General features: G+C 41.6%; 1 protein-coding gene across 3 annotated transcripts; it reads left to right on the forward strand.

Annotated features, from left to right (window-relative positions):
* On the forward strand, positions 1-16,253 carry plekhn1 (pleckstrin homology domain containing, family N member 1). 3 transcript variants are annotated; one of them, XM_007577321.2, is made up of 16 exons: positions 1-253; positions 2,617-2,707; positions 2,886-3,047; positions 3,961-4,041; positions 5,296-5,386; positions 6,941-7,074; positions 8,050-8,196; positions 9,787-9,867; positions 9,969-10,044; positions 10,277-10,422; positions 10,638-10,793; positions 11,980-12,222; positions 12,582-12,737; positions 13,002-13,238; positions 13,437-13,497; positions 15,460-16,253. In XM_007577321.2, exons 1-16 carry the CDS (start codon positions 180-182, stop codon positions 15,642-15,644), a joined length of 2,121 nt encoding a protein of 706 aa, XP_007577383.1. In that variant the 5' UTR covers positions 1-179; the 3' UTR covers positions 15,645-16,253. The 3 variants fall into 3 exon arrangements, with proteins under 3 accessions (XP_007577383.1, XP_007577381.1, XP_007577382.1); XM_007577319.2 differs by having other exon boundaries at positions 2-253; positions 12,999-13,238; XM_007577320.2 differs by having other exon boundaries at positions 2-253; positions 2,620-2,707; positions 12,999-13,238.
* The last annotated feature ends 1,210 nt before the right edge of the window (positions 16,254-17,463 follow it).

The raw sequence follows: 17,463 nt of genomic DNA on the forward strand, positions 1-17,463 counted from the left end.
TTCATCAACGCTCTCCCTGCCCAGCCCTCACACAGAACAAGTCTGACTTTTGCAGGGAGCACAAGGTTCTCTCTGAACGGTGCTCATCCATCACAGACGGGACGGTACATTTGTTTTTTTTTTTGTTTTTTTTGTTTTTGGCCTTCAGAGCAGCGCTAAGCCCCACAGGTCAGAGCAGCATGGGGAGCAGCATTTCATGTGTCCCCCAACATAACTTCAGGTACTCCAGCAAGAGTTTCATTCGCAGAAACAGGTAAGAAGAGCTCACCTCACCCAGGTTTCCCAAACTTGTGTTGCTGTATTCTCCCAGCACATGTCATGCTTTGTTGGTTTAGACTCAGTATTTCAGCTGGGAGGAATTCATGGTATCTGTCGAGAGTTTGAGCTGAAGGTTGTGAATGTTACCAGACGTGGTTGTGGATCAGGTGGTGATACTGGATGGACACCAAGTCGTGCCCGGGCACAAGTGTCAATGATCCAGTTACCATTCTTTTCGCTTCTGAGGTAACCTCTCGGCTGTCAGCAAATCCACTTTTCTATTTAAGAAAACATAGAGCTTGACCTTATTTATTCATAAAAAAAATTACAATAACGTAAAATTTTAGTTTTTAGTTTTGTTGTGCCACTGATATAAGATAACTCCTTGTGGGGAGTGACCAACTCTGATGACTTTAGACTTGTTGGACACATAAGTGGATTATATTTTGTTTTCTATATAGTTTCCTACACCCTTCTTGGATTAAATGCCTGGGCATGTCCCAGCTCTTCAGCACCGTCACATCTGACTGTGATTAGCTTGGATGCAGTTTTTAATCCTATGCTGAGTGACCTTAAAATATCTGATTCACCACATTTTAGATAAATAATAATATTTTCTTAAAAAGGCAGAAAAAGTTGTAGCTCAACAAGTGAAACGGGAACAGCGAGCTTCTAAATGGGATTCATGTTTCCTGTAGCCTTCTCTCTCTTTGTGACATTGTATCAGGTGAGGCTCAGGTATTCCCCAAAGAGAATGAGGACGAGCTCTGCTGAATGCCACAGCAGTGACTTGGGGAATGTTGGGTGTGCAAAACGATTACCTGTCTATTATGTTCAATGCATACCTCTTTAGCTTTACAACTGCAAGATTGCATGACAGTGTGAGGCTTTCATACTTTCCTTTGTGTGCGAGTCAATTCAAAATAAAAAGAGATCTTTAAAAAAATAAAATAAAGGGAACACTATCACTCTCTTGACACCCGTGAATGATTAATGCTGGATGCTGGACTTCCTGAGCAGACAGACCTTGGTTCTCAACACACAAACAAAAGGCTGCGTTGTTGCACGGCGAGGACACTGGCACACATGTGCACAGACAAAGCAGATAAAGTACGAGCTGACACCGTAAAAAAAAGTAGCACCACGGTTTTATCTCTGCAGCGAGCGTGCTTCCTTATAAAAATGTGACAGTAATGGTAACAGATGAACTGCATGCAAAACAAAGGGGGGCATTGAGTGCTGATTTCCCTATGCATATGCTCACCATTAGAGGCACAAGACCCGATTGTCCTTTTAAATGCCTGTGGTTGATGGAGTAAATGCAATGGAAGTGACTTTGATTAATTTGTAAAAGGGAAGGAAAAAAAAAACATGATTATCAGTCATTGAGCTGCAGCAAAGCTTAATCAGACTTAATCAGTTTTTTATTTACATGTATTGTCTCCACCAAGAGCAGGAAATGATCTTTCCCAACTGTGAACAATAGAAATCCACTTCAGCCATTATGGAGTTCAGACGATTATTTTAACACACACACACACACACAAAAAAAAAATGATTCTGGAGTTGATATTTTAACTTCCTTGCAGACTTTTATGTGAAGTTACCTTGAACCATTTTGGGTGTAAGTGTTTGTTAATCACAGTTAATGCATATTCCAAACTTACCAAGGACGGCATCAGAAGAGCGCCATCTACTGGTTGGAGTTATGTGAAATTATGTGTAATTTTTTAAATTTTCTAACTAGACAGAAAAACAAATGTTTTATATATAATTGTAAAATATTTTAGTTATTATTTATTTGCAATTAGCATGGTTAGCGAAGTTAGCATAAAAAAACAGCATCTCCGAGTTTTTCGTTGAGCAGGTGTTCACAAAGTTTTCACCTTCAAACTTAGAAAAAACTTTAAGACACTTCTAAGTCTGGCTATAGTCATGACAATGACGGTGTTCATCCACAGCTAATGTTTCTTTCATCTTTTGCTAAAACAAAGCAACGTAGCCGTACTCTGTTCTGACTTCCTGTTTTCTGCTGCTTGCTCTCTCTCACTTTCCTGCAGCTTGAGTGAATCATAGTTTTATGTGAAACAGCTAGTTTCATCTTCGTGCTTCCTCTGACATAATTTACACACTGAAATTAGCTAACTTTATGAGTCTAATTACTCAGTAACCACACTCAAACCAGGGGTATTGTTACCGTGAGAAGATATGCTGCTTTCACTGGTAGGAAAAAGTCTTTGAAAGTACAACACGCCAGACAATCTGAAGATCAACCCAGTAATCAGCCAATTTTTCTGTGAATCATGGTGAACATTTATTTGTGAGCATTAACAAATTGCATTCTTGTCTTTCGTGCAGCAGTCGTCTGTTTCGCAAGAAGAATCCCCAAGAGGGACAGGAGAAATCCAACAGCATCATAAATATCCTGTGCACAGTCACTCCAAGGAAGGTAAGAAACTCCTTCATCTCCCCCGACACAGCAATAACACAGCAATAACACAGCAATAAATCATCCATTTGACATAAAAAAAAAATGTTCGACATACAAACATTCCTTAGTGATTTTACCCCCAACTTTTACTATTAAAACAGTTTCTGGATGTTTATGTTTCCGTGACTGGTTGCAGGAAATGTCTCCTAAAGATCTACAGACGATAGAGAACATAAAATGGGACCCTCCGTTCGCCTATGACCCGGCCAGCGGATGGAAGAAGAGCAGCATCAATGTGAAGAATTTCGGACGGATGATTCACAGCTCCAAAGTTCGATTCCGCTTCCTGCACTGCCAGGTGAGCGGAACAAAATCATTTAGCAATGACTGCATGATGAAATGTCAGGAAAGCAACAACAAAAGACAAAACAAACATCACCTCCAACTCCTCAATGCGGTTTGTGACATCGACCGAACCCAGAATGACACATCATCCCAGTCATCCGTTCGAAGCCTGGGAAATCCAGATTTGAACAAAACAGGTGGAAAGTAACAAGGTTGCACTACAGCAGGGATGCCCAAAGTCGGTCCTCGAGGGCCGGCATCCTGCATGTTTTAGTTCTCTCCCTGGTGGTAGTAACAACCTTTCAGCTTGTCAGTGTTCCTCTGAGGCCTTCTAACGAGCCATCATTTGATTCCAGGTGCGTTAAACCAGGGAGAGAACTAAGACATGCAGGATGCCGGCCCTCAAGAACCGACTTTGGGCACCCCTGCTCTACAGTTTTTGAGACCACCCTTAGGTTTTGACGTGGTGGCTGGGTTGTGAATAATCCACTCGGTGCCAATCAAGCAAGATTGCAAGCCTGTGTTTGGACATGCTCTCACCTGCCGCAGTTGTGAAACCTCCTCGACACAGTTAGGACCTCGGGGTAGAGAGAGTTGTTCTGATCACAGGGGCTGATAGAGGACACGCCGGCTGCTTACGGTGGGAAATGTGATTTTTCAGAGCTGTGTCACAACATTGTCAGAAGCGTAGGACCAAAGATTGATTACAGGAATCGCGTCACAATGGCAAAGGAACACAATGTATTTTAACAAACTTTAACAGAGAAATGTCCAACTTGAACATTTTGTGAGTCATCCAATGCTGAATGAACTAACTGTAACAGTTTTTTTGGTTTAAGTTTTGTATATTATGATTCATTTAAAACATTTCTCTCTCATCCTATGTTTTAAATTGATTAATTAATGGCGTTCCAACTCCTCTGCAGGACATACACGACTGCTACCTGGATCTCTTTGAATCATATCTTCATTTCGTCTCCAACAACACAACCGGGCTAACCTATCAGGTGAGGACTTTTCAAATACGCAGTGTCTCAGCTATGTAAATCTTTCTAACTTTTACAAGTTTGATTTTATGAATTCATAAATTTTGATGCGTACCCCCACTGGGCAACCAGCACGTTGTTGGTAAACAGAAAGTATGATTAAGTTACTTCAGCTGTCTCGTAAAGCGACTGCGGCCATTAATCATCCGCTTACTGTGCATGCTGGGAACTCAACCCCCTGCCGAAGAGAGACGGCTACGCACCTGCGCGCAGCGTTAGTCAGACTGCAGACGAGCTCAGAAAGAAGACAGACAGGGATTCATCACTGATTTACACAGGCTGACCTCAGTAACATGGTGATTTGTCCCTTAATGTTGTAAAAATCTGATCCAAATGACATCACAAACAGAGCAGGGAAAAGTGTTAGTTCAAACTGTGGTACCAGAACCACTGGTGCTGCTTGGGGTGCCCTTAGTTTTACTCAGTGGAAAATGTGCAAGGTAAACACAAATTTATTAGCTATTCTGACCTAAAACACAATCATGTTTCAGCTCCGAGTTAAAAAGCTGTTTAGTTTCTGAATGTTCGCTGACGAAGTCAACCACTGTTAGAATCACAGGCAGAAACAATACATCTGTACATTTTGAAATCGGAAGAGGTGAAAATCTTTTCCGTTCCACATGTAAGTTTCTAAAGACTTTTCAGATTCTCCCCTCCCCCCCAACTTCAAACTTGGAAAATTAAACATCTAAATAAAACTGGAACCCCTAGTTACACTGTATCCTGCACCAATCCTGCATTGCCAGTTTCAAGTCCTGTTGTAGCTCCTACTGTTATATTCTATGTGGTGGTAATTGGATAACATTGTATTTACTGTGGTGTTCAAGGACCACCCTGATAAAAGCAGGAACATCTTTGTCCATTTTTGTTTAACGTCTATGATGATAATGAGGCTTTATTTTGTATATGTTAAAATTATTATCATTAGTAGTGGTATTAGTGCTCTATTTGTAAGCCAAAATACACAAAGCATGCATGGACTCATGCATTTTCATCTGTGGTATATAAATGGTGGTTTATAACAGCCAATCAACACCCTTCTTTCTCCCCGTACTTTCCAGAAAATGTATTTTTATACTGCTTGTTAACTGGGTCATGCTTCAGCATTGTTTCATTTCCACACAGTCACTCCACCTGCATAAATGCAGAATATGTCGGGCAGCTGCTTTTGTTTGTGGCTTTGTGTTTAAGATATTCTCTCGTTACGTTGCACAGGGAACTCTACCATTGAAGGAGCTTTCTATCTGCAACCTGCAGCAGAACTGTAATCACAGCCAACCAGAGGAATATGCCTTCCAAATAAACGGTAAGTCTGTCTTTGTGAGAAACAATCCAGGCAGGTGTTGGCACAGAGCGCTGGTATGTTATAATCATCGGTTGTGTTTTATTGGTTATCACTTTCAATAAAAATCCAGAGGGTTTAGAAGTTACAGTGAGATTTCAACATCTTTTCAAAAAATTTTTTCCTATCGGTTTAAAACACACTATTTTCAGGTTTCAGCCTCCCCCGTTTTATCCTGTTTCAGTGATTCAAAGGTGCCGTGACCCTCCTCATCTCTTCACCTCCAGTCAAACTCCAGACTAACTAGAGCCCGGACCCCTTCACCCATCGGTCAGGCGAGGGTGGGGGGTTGGGAATAAACTGGTCTTAAAAGCCTTGCTTGTTAGACAACAGGTGCACCTCAGTCAGCCCAGCTGTCGTGCTGAAAAGCCCGGCTACCGCTCTTAACCTTGTCACTTCACATGATCTATGACGCAGGCCAAAAACTGCAGATCAATATCTGCTGGAAATATAAATTTGCTGCTTTCCTTTTGAGAAAACGAGCAAACGAAAACCACTTTGGGATAATCTTCCTCAGTCGTGACAGTGTAAGGTTTCTGTTATTGTAGCTCCTCATCATTTCCATCCGCCTAAAGTCTTTGCTGTCAAAATATATAAACTCCTTGGTGTTCCTTTTATCGTAAATTAGCCCTGCAGTTTCTCAGATCAGACTTCCCACATTCCAGTGTTGTGTTTCAGCACTCAGATTCTTTGGTACGAACCCTTTTTCTTTCCATTTGGGAGGCCTCGCTGACAGGAAACATGAAGAAGGAAGTAAGGATAAGTTCTGAGTCAAAGGAAAGACCTGACGTAGAGTTGCTCTGCGAGATGAATGTTGGCTTGTTAGGAGGTGACGAAGCAAACGCAACTCCGGAGGATGCTGAAGAGTTCCCGGAAGACCCTGCATAGTTTAAATTAATGTGGCTGTGAAAGTTGGCTAATGACGGATAATTGCTTGTAACAACAGCTTGTAACTTCTGTAAACTAACCGATGGTTTAAATACTCACATCTTGCTGGAATTTAGTAGGGGAAAAAAAAAAAAACCTTTAAAAGAGTGAAACAGTTCAAGTTTTGCCAGCAAAGGCCCCTTAATTTAAAGCCAGAAAAAGAAAAACAACTCCCAGCCAAGCTACTGCTTATCGCGGAGCGGTCAACGTTCAGCGGTTCGGTTCCAGACTATTAGAGTACAAAGCCACAGGCTGAAATGAAACAAAATATCTCTGGTGGTTATCTGTGGTATGTGCAGGACTGATAGGTAGAGGGGGATTGCAGCTTGGATCATCCCGGCACTGTTCGCCCCCTCTGGGTAAGAGCAGTCTGTGGGAGGGAGCTCTTGCTCCAATCTTTAAAATACCAAACACAGCAGGTCAACGGGGGCTTTCAGGAGCTTACATGTGGTCTGCATGTGTTAACTTTTCCTGCATTTGTTGCGTAACCTGCAGTAAACAAAGTTGGAGAGTGATTTCCTTCTTGTTTATGCTAACGTGACTGAAAGGCGCCCCTGAATGACTCGTTTTCTTCTCAATCCCGTCCGTCAGGTGTCAGCCTGAACCACATCATCGTCTACTGCGCCAGTCAAGAAGAAATGGACATGTGGTTTGGCCTCCTCAAGGAGAGCATCGAGCAGAACGGAGGCACTGCCATCCAACCTGAAAATTACACCAGAGTGAGAGTAAGTCACAGAAGGAAAAAGTTACTTTTCCTTCTGAATGTTATTTCCGAATTCAAAGGCACTGCTTGACTGTATATTTTAATCTACCTCAGCTTTTGTTTCCAGCCACTCCTGATAAAACAGGATGTGTGAGTGTGCAAATACAGTGAGTCACTTAAGGCCGCTGCTGGATTTCCTTGAAGCCCTGCACAACAGGGAGAGGCTTGGACCGCATTACGACCTACTTTAAACTGAACGGGTTTTAAATGCTGACCCCAACCTCACAGGAGGTTGATGAAACACGCAAGCCTGGATGTGTCATAAGAGAACAAAACAACAAAAGTAAAGCACCATATAGTATAATCAGCACCTTTGGTAAAGACATGTAAAGAGGCTTAAAACATAGTAATAAGTTGCAAAGAGCACAATAAGTGCAGTCGAATCACAGCTTGCAAACAATATATATATGAGGACCTTATTTTAGCCAGCTGACTGGTAGTGAGCAGCAACAGTTGTCAGAGGGGCACAACACAGCCTGAAAACATGTCTGTTACTCCTGCACTTTCACTCGCATCTCATTAAAAAACAGTTAAAATCTTGGGATTAATGTGATGAAATGTTTGTGTTACTTCAAACTGCTGCATTTTTAAAAATTTGGTTTATCCTGGTACGTGCAAATGGTCCATACTGAGCAACAACATAACTGCTACTCGCCTAAACTTGTCCATAAAAGCAATAACCAAAACATTTGAAGAGTCACAAAGAACCAACTTTATTTTGCTGCAATGCACCATGAACAGAAAGATTAGGGGGTTAAAAGAAACCCTCCCAAACTCACTCACTTAAAGAAAAGTGAGTTTACTTTAAAATGAATTTATTCTAAACACATCTCACTAGTGCAGTAGATGTTTAAATAGGCTTTTTCTATTCCAAGAACAGAAATCAGATCGTGATCATTCACACTTGATAATCCCGCTTCAATTTACCTTTCTGCAGCTAAACCAGAACAAATCTGAAGGAAGAGAGGAGCTGAGGAACTCCATCAACAGAGAGCCCATCTATGAGTGGGAGGGCTCTCAGAGGGACAGCCTCGGCCCCATCACCTACGTCACCAAAGTCCGACTGCAGCATCTGCCCTGCCAGGTATGACTCTACCGCTCCTTATCAGGAGTGAATCACCGCTGATGGTCAGAAATTCGCATGTTTCTGGAAACACACGGTGAAGTACAGCTGAGTGTAATTCATGACACAAATATGTTTCCAAAGTGTGGGAATTTCTTCTCATGCTGAATAAAAGCAGGATAACATCAGCTCCGAAGACAGGTGACTCATAGTTTTCAAATTGCGCAACACTCTGCATTACCTCAACACAATGCAAAGGGCGAATTAAACGGGAGGAGTCCATATTTTTCCTACAGTCTAAATATGCAGCATGCTGTTCCTTAGAAGCGCACCTCAGATTTGGCAGCATTTCACCAGATGGCAAGACCTATCAGTGAAGAGAATCAGATAAGAGCTCTATAAATATTGCTACAGCAGCTTCGCACAGCAGCTAATCAAAGCAGAAGTTCTGACATGTCTGGCATGAATATCCGTTAATTCTTCATGGGAAGCAGCAGCAGCTCCATTGATGTGATTTAGGGCCTGGGCGTGAGATTGGCATTTGCTCGGCTCGCAGAGCGACTCGACTCACCTCACAGCTGGAATGTCAGCTGTCTGTCCAGAGACACGCCCTCTCCAAGAGAGAGGAAACATAAACTCTGTCAGACTGCCACACCTTTCAATGCCCCATGAACTGGTTCGACCCGAGATCTTACGGGGAACTTCTCAAAGGAGAATTAAAGCATGAAGTTTGTCATTTGTTATTCTTTGCACCGGATCTCACTGTCTTTTCTCTCCTCGAGTTCTCAGGGTTTGCCTTCTTGCCTCATGAATAATTTAGATGCCCGTTTATTTTTCAGAACCTTAAGGGTGTAGTTTTAGACTTTTTTTAAACGGAGTCCTGTTAAAATGTCATAGGCACCTAATGTTTTTTCTTGCAGAAGATCACTCTTTTGGCATCTTCATTTCGTAACAATCCTGGTTAGTTGTTCCCAGAAGCTAAACGGTGGTCTGATAGGAGAGTCAAGTCCAAGATGGACTATGTCAGAAATCGCCATCAACTTATGCCAACACTATCTTTTTTTTAATCCCTAGACGTTCTAGAGGTTCTGTCAAAAGAGTGCAGGCATTTAATATCTTACATGCAAAACAAAAAACTGTTTTGATCAACTAAATCTTGTTTTAGTTGATCTTGAAGCAAAGTGGACTTCTGTCATAAAACAACTATAAAATGTTGTTTTATGGCACCAGTTTATGCTAATGATACTTTTTAAAATAAATATTAGAGGTTAGAGAGATTTCACACACTTCATATTTACATGCAGTAAGTAACTCCATTGGAGCCCTCATTTGGTATTAATCCAGACTAGCTGGTCCAACAGGCTAAAGATAACAGCTAGTCTGAGACGCACCAAAACCAAAGTTTATTTCTACCGTATTAAAATAATGAGCTAGAATGTCATAGCCATTAGCTTCTGTATGTAAGAGAACGACAACTGAATTGTCTACTGTGTTCACGGTTTAACCTTTAAACAAAACCTTGAAGCTACTGAAAGTTGAACGTTTACTACATGATAAAATCATTGCCAAGAGAAAAGGAAAAAGTGCTTCATTACTGCCATATTTTCACAGGAACAAAGTGACAGATTGCTGGTGATGTACCCTTCCACCCTGATCATCTTATCAGAGGAAAGCAACGGGCTCTTCTATAAGGTAATGTTCACCTCCTTATACTCTTCCACTTAAAGATTGTGCTCCTATTAGTCTATGTGTTTGCATAAAGGACTTGTTCTAAAGTCTCCTTCTGATTACAGGGCAAGCTTCCACTCAACATGATTACAGTAACCACTCCCTGTCAGGACGTCAAGCCCAACACCTTTATGATCGAAGGTAGGTGCGCTGAATCAGTAGCACTGGAGCGTTGATAAGGGAACATTATGTGTTTTATGCTAAGTGGCTAGCTCTTGAAATGTCTTGCGTCACAGAGCGTAACCCCTCGATGAATGAGAGAGGGGGGGTCGGGGGGTTTGTTACGCTTGGTGAATAATGTTCTGGCTGTAGCACATTCCAGTGAGCAAGCAGACCGAATGACGGTCTTTGTTTCTCTGTCCGCTCTTCACAGGCAAGCTGATCAACCCCATAGTGGTGTCCTGTCTGGACAGGACAGAGTTCTGTGACTGGATCCAGCAGTTCAAAGCCGCTGACGTCCCTGTTCTCAGCCCCCCACCCCCCGTGTATGACATCATATACACGCCAACAAACAAAGAGGTGAGGCCTGCTCCCTGTCACGGTCAGAGAAGCATGATGGTGCCGTCTACAGCTGATGGCGAATTTAAAGAGCAAATACATCCGCCAAACTAGTAGAGCAGGAATAAGAGCCACGTGGTGGGGAAAGCATGGGCCCTGAAAAGTATTTAGGGAAAATAATTGCACCATGTTTTTGTATTACTAGGTAGTAATACATTGCATTCTTTCATCTCCAGCAAGCGACAAAGTTCGATAGATGGAGTGGAAACAGCCAAGGAAGAGCGGAGTCGCTCAAATACAGCCAGCCGCCAAGCGGGCGTGGGTCCTTGAACCTTCAGGTACCAGTTCATGAGGAAAACCTGATGTCTCCGGGATACGCTGAGCCTCTCTGTGTAAGTCAACCTTGTCCTGCTCATTCAAACAATAGATCAATAATTATTCAAGTGAGTTTTTGCAAAAGTCCAGATTAGCTGGTTTCCATGGGTTGAAACAGACGTTATAGTCCAAGAGTGGCCAAAACCAAAGCAGATTTCTGTTTTCTTAAAACAGGTGTAATCCTAAAAACATCATGGCAATTTATGAAAAACTCTATTTTGTTAACCTTCAAAGTACCATTACGGCTGCCTTTTATAGTTATTGTAGACAAGCTGATGTCTATTTGCAGGGGAAGTGGAGAATGGAGGTGGTGTTTCACCAACAATCTTCCCATTTTATGTTACTCTGAACAGAAAAGCCTTCCTCTATTTCCTGCCTTTAAAGGTGCTTCTGCTTTTAGATCTGCCCAGTGCATATATGAAAGCAGTTTTAGGGTTTAAACCACAACAATACTTTTGATATTGTAGTTGTTTTAAGATGTTAGAGGTCCACGTTGGTCTTGGACCCTGTCAGTCTTTCTCTCAGCAAGCTCGACTAATCTGGATTCAATCTCAATGAAGAATCCAAGAGAGCCATCTGTTCCACGTTAAATACTAATTGCTTGCTTGTAAAATCCTTAACTATCCCTTTTAAAGTTTTAAACTAATCAAACAAACAACAATTAATATGGTTGGAGTTAGTTGTCCTCGTGTCACCGGCACGCATTTCAGAGACTGAGCGACTCCTTTCATCAAATAAATGATTAAGCACGGGCTAAGCCCAAAGGTACTCCTGTTACTACTGTTCAGGTGGTGAGCCATAACACGGAGAACAAAACGACAAAATCACCTTCAGATGCACTTCTCAAAGTGCTGAGTCGGCAGAAAAAGTTTGATTGTAAACTTCTGTGTTCTTTTGAAGTCCAGAGGCTCTCTGCATTATCAGGACCTCTGACCAAACTCCCCCAGACGTGGAGTTTGCATCCTCCCTGCCCGTCCAATTAGCTTAAAAAGAGGGCCGAGTGCCCAGAAGTAATGTTGCTGCTAAACTTTTGACCTTAACCACCACTCTTCCAATTAATTTGATGGAGATGTTTTTCTCCAACTCTCAAATGACTTTGTTAACTAAAAACAGAATATGACACCACTGAGTCAAGTCTATGGGGTGTCAAGAAAACTCGCATGGCTGACTTTCCCTCCTGAATGTGACTCCTGCTCCCTACAGTACAGCTCCAGTCGTCCCTCCTCTGTCGAGACGGCCCGACTGGGCAGCAGGACCAACAGCATGTCCTCCCAAACCAGGCCGGACCGCGACCCGAGACCTTTGTCGCTGCGCTACTCCTCGCCGCAGCACGGCTCCTACCTGCAGCCTGCGGAGAGCGCCCCGCTGTCTCAGATCTACAGCACTCCCTACTCCGCCCTGCACCATGTCAGCCCTCAGCGGCTGGACAAAGCCCCGCTGGTCAAGGTAAGTCGGTCTGGCGTCGAGCTCCATAACCAAATATTCCCTTTGAGACTGTTGGCTCACTTTACATACCATGCGTGCAGGAACTGAAATAGAAACGGTCGGTAGCCAGATCGTGGGAGGGTTCATCTCATGGGGTTAACAGATGGGGGAAATACAGACTGGGGTTGAAAGATCAATCAGTTTAATCAAGCATATAATTTAACATCTATTATGATTCATAAACAAGGTGTTTTTACTGCCCTTCTGCTTCAGATATTCATCTGAGATTATCCAAAATGTTTACTTAAAAACATACTGCACCTGAGGAAATTGCACTAATTTTTGCTTCCTTGGCTCACATTTGATTCTGTTTGGATCAGTCTAACAGCTGGAGCACACCACAGACATCCCTGAACTACTCTTTGAGCGCCAGCCAACGCCACTCTGACCTGTGCGCTCTGCGTCAGCCCTTGTCTCCCCTGTACGATGAGCCTTGCACCCCAGAGATCTTCAGCCTGGAGGAGGCCAGGCCAGTGGTAAGTGGGTCAATGACACTGGATCGTTAGTTTCAGTTTACACCTGAAGAGACTGTCTGATATCAAGCAGTGCACACCAACAAACTCAAGGACATTGTTAGTGCTGGAATTATTTACTCTGAGGATGTTTCACAAAAATAATGTGAAGCCAGATAAAACTGTAGGCAGCCTTGTTTCTAGAAGACAAGCCTTGTTACAGGCACAGAAACGCATTTATTTCAAATATTTAGATTTTTTTGTCTCTCTCTCTCTCTCTCTCAGCAGAAGAGCTGGAACAAACCAATCCAACACAACCATCAGGACGCCCATCTCCTACCCTCGTCTTTCCAGCTACGCACTCCCCCCATGGGCAGACGCACAGGGAGAAACCTGGTCCTGGCCAACACCCAGGCACAGGTGTCAGGCCTAGATGTGGAAATGCATCAAAGCCAAGCAGAGCAGAGAGCAGAGGCCGTGTCGAGGCTGAAGCTCCTGCCGATGCCTGGTCACGTCCAAGAGCAGGTGAGGCAGGAAACGGGATGCTCCAGTTTCTGGAATGCTAGGCTTCAAAGAGAAATACCAGGGCACTATGAGGAAGGAGAGCTAGTTTATATACTTGTGCTGAAGGGGATATTTAAACAGATGCTGCTAGTGAAAGGCACGCTTTGGAACATGGTGATTGTTTGTTGATTTTTTTCCTGTTTTCACATCTGCTGACAGATGCATCTCCCATCAAGCTCTGTGACGAACACTTCTCATGCGCCTTACAGCTACTCACTAGGTAAGAATTTATGAAAAAACTCCTTTGTACTCATTGGTTTCTGTTTTAACTCCAGGGTTAAGGTGTGCTCATAAAAAAAGTCTTCATATCTCTTTAACTTTTACCCATTTTGTACAATTACACAAGCAAGCTTCAATTTATTGGCATTTCATGAAATAGACAAACACAAAGTGAACCACAAATGCAAAGTGGGAGGAAAAAAGATGTGGATTAAAATATTTTTCACAAACAAATATAAGAAAAGTGTCCAATTGTACTCAGTCCCCTTTTTGTTCGATGCTCTTAATTAAAATCGAGGAAATCAACATGCTTTCAAAAAGCACCTATTAAAGACATGATGTCCATTGGTGTTAATCTCAGTATAAATTCAGCAATTCTCATGCTGTAGTGGTAATATCCCGAGCGATCACGAATCGAGGTATCACCGGTACAGCTCTGCCGATTCGGGACGCTCATGTATCGGGCGAATTCAGCGCTATTTCCAACCACGCAGAATCACGCAGACACACGCAGAATCTACGGCAACATTTTGAAGTTACGTAGCTATTCTGCACTTTACTGAATTACTCACTTAAAACAACGTCAGGCTGAATATTAATATTCCAGATTCTGGAGAAAAGTCCAAATAGCTACCTGTAGCGTCCGTTGACGAGACCGAATTTACCCAACAGTTGTGCTGCGTTCAGGTGCAGCTGGGAAACTAAGTTATCAAAATAGCAAAACAACTCCAAATTGATTTGAAAGTGTTTTATTCTCAAATATGGACACAGTCTTATTTCAAAATGTCTAAACACTGACATTGACAGTGGTTGTTTTGTTGTATAATCTATCTACCTAAGCATTGGTTATGCCTGGTTAAGCTTCTTTATAAAATGAAGAAAATCCAACCAAATCTCCGTCAGTTCTATGCATGCCACTTTTTAAGTTTTTGAACATTAAATCTCATTTACTTTTGAAGTAATTTTTGTTGATGTTTTTAACATATTTTAAAAATCCTCATACACCCTGATGTTGTTCCGTGATTAAAGGATACCAAGCCATGACCTTAAAACCGGGATAACAACCTGGTTCAAGGTTGGTCTATCACAGTGTTTCTCAACCCTGGTCCTCACAGCCCCCCTGCTCTGCATGTTTCAGATGTGCCTCTATTCCAGAACAGCTGATTCAAATGACTGCATGACCATCAAATACTGCAGAAGCCTGTTAATCACCCAGAGATACAATTCAGGTGTGTGGCAGAAGGGAAATACCTAAAACATGCAGGACAGGGGGGCGGTGAGGACCAGGGTTGAGAAACACTGGTCTATCACGTAAAATCTGTGGTAACGGCACAAAAGGTGAAAAGGGTCAAGAGGTGTGAATACTTCTGCAAGGCACTACATGCATACAGTAAGTGCCTCTAATCATGACAAGGATGCTGCGTTTGATGATTGGCTGGGAAAACAGGCACAATAATTGGCACCCTTTAAATCTAGACCTGTGATAAATGTGATTTATGGAACTTCGACACAACTAAATGGCTAATTTAACACTGGATGTACTCAGGTTGGATTGTTTGAGCTCTCAGCAATATGACAGATGGTTGAAATGTAACAGAAGTGAAGGTGCATCAAGTGTTCAAAACGTGCCTCTGGAGCGTGGCCTATTCGTGTGACGTCCCATAATTAAGAGGATCATCGTTCAGACAGGATATACATCTTCTTTGTGACTGACAGCACACAACAGAACCGTCTGATAGAAATTTGTTATAAAGACATTCTTTGGCAGGTTGTTGACATGTCATTTCATTTAGAAGAGTAACAATGAGTTTTTTTGCGGCATGCTACTCCTCAGGATTTACTCTGCGGCTGTAGTGTGAAACAAGACAAAGACACGCCCGCCCTGGGACTTTGTCCAAGTTCGTACAATCATAAAAAAAGTTTGTTTGAAACTAATCGCATGGGAATCTTCTCTCACCTACAGATCGCCATTCTTACCTCGAACCCACAGAGCCAGATGACCAGGAAGTGGACTATGACAACATTTGGGAGTACGACGGTGAGACTGGGATGATTCAGCCGGCGTGTGGAATTTCGACACAGTGGACAGGATTAGACTTTGGGGCCCAGGGCCTTGGTCCCATGGCAACTCGGCAGAGATGGTCATAAAACAAAACAAAAGGCCCGGCACTCGTCTGGACGTGCGCAAACATCAGATCACTATCACAGGGATAATAAAAGCCAACGGTTGTGGCTGGAGCGTCTGCTGGTGTGTACAGTGTGAAGTAACAAATCTGAGGAAGTGCTTTGTCAGATGTCAGGAGAGGTGGGGAAAAAAATAAAACAGCGCAACAGACACATTTCACTTGTCTGGTTCATATGTAGCATTTAAAATGAGCACATACAGTGCGTTGTATGTAACTTTATAATAATAATAATAATTATTTGATGTATTATTTAACTCCATTGTTGCCATTTCATTTGCATTATCTTTATGATTCTCTCTTCTACTGTTTCATTTTGTTTCTGAATTAAATCAGTAAAAGCATTCCATTACAGCTTGACTTGTTACAAAGTATGTGATTATTTTGTTTGTAAATGTTGTAAATTTAATAAGCCGCATTGTTAATGGAAAAAGATGTGGCTTGAACCGATTGTCCTAAAGGTGCTAACGTTGTATAAGAAAAAAACTCGTGCAATGTAAATGAGTGACTTTTCTATTTCTGTTTGGTGTGTTTTTTATTATTAATATTTGAAAATAAAAGAGCGGAAAATATACCCACAGGTTTGTCTCTTTATTTTGAACATTTTCATGTGGATGATCTTTGAAATTATTTAGAAACTGTTTTTTTTTAAAACCAAGGTGAAAAATAAATGCTAAACATAAAACATTTTTTAAAAATACTTGAAATGTAAACTTACAACAAAAAAGAGATATTTTATGAAAAAAATGCATTCTTAATTATATTGTCAGATTCTAATTGTTCAGATTTCAGAGACAGAAGTTAGCTTAATGAGCATATTTGTTAACTTAGTTCTGGGTTTACATCTGGGATCATACTTTGTGTATGGCTTTGTTTTTCTAATTCTGTTTCTGTCTGTGTTTTTATGTCCTGCGTGTCTCTATGATGGACTATCTGTCCAATGTGTCTCATTCCTCTCACGCGGTGACTGCTGGCAAAGGCTGGTATAGAAAACAAAGGACTTAGTGTACAAAGAATGTTTTCCTCCTGTTTTCATTACACTGTTTGTTCATCATAACCTAAGGCAGATTCTACATTGTCACTCATTTCATTTTTTTCATTTTCATAAATGTTCAGAGAAACTTCCAAAGAATGAAAAGAAAATCAGCTTTTGTGAGTATTAAGGTGATGATATGTGAGGGATGCTACGACTTGCACTTGATTCTGTAGAACTTACATTTGTAGCTTTGAAATCCTTATCGTTCCTAAGAAAGATGTCTCACCTTGACACATTTCTGCATCAAATATTATTCATTAAAATTGCAATTGACCGTTCACTTCCTTCCTCAGAAGGAGGGATTGCTGGAGTCATTGACTTGATATAGTCAGTTGTGGCTCCGATGAACTGATCTTGACTCAATTGTATTTAACTCAGAGTGAGGGAATTTAGACTTGCCTACAGGATCGTATTGGATTGATTTGATTATATTTCTTTTCAAAAAATAAATCAACTCGGGTAGTTGAATTACGAACCTTTCAAAGTAAATTCACTCACTTGAAACTAAATAGATCAAAGTTTGGGTGGAACAAGTTTGCCATCTGCTGGAGAAAAATTGTTTTCCTGAATACTGAGTGTGACTGTTGGACTGCATAATTTAGTTAATTGAGTTAATTAGTATTTCAAACTCTAGATTTAGGTCTAAAAAATTTCAATTACAGATTTATTTTAGTTTTTTCTGTCATTATATTTTACATTGTCAGATAAATTTTAATATCATACAAAGATAACTTGTGAGAATACAAAA

The sequence above is a fragment of the Poecilia formosa genome, unplaced genomic scaffold (assembly GCF_000485575.1).
Source record: "Poecilia formosa unplaced genomic scaffold, Poecilia_formosa-5.1.2 Scaffold437, whole genome shotgun sequence".
NCBI classification, from domain to species: Eukaryota; Metazoa; Chordata; class Actinopteri; order Cyprinodontiformes; family Poeciliidae; genus Poecilia; species Poecilia formosa.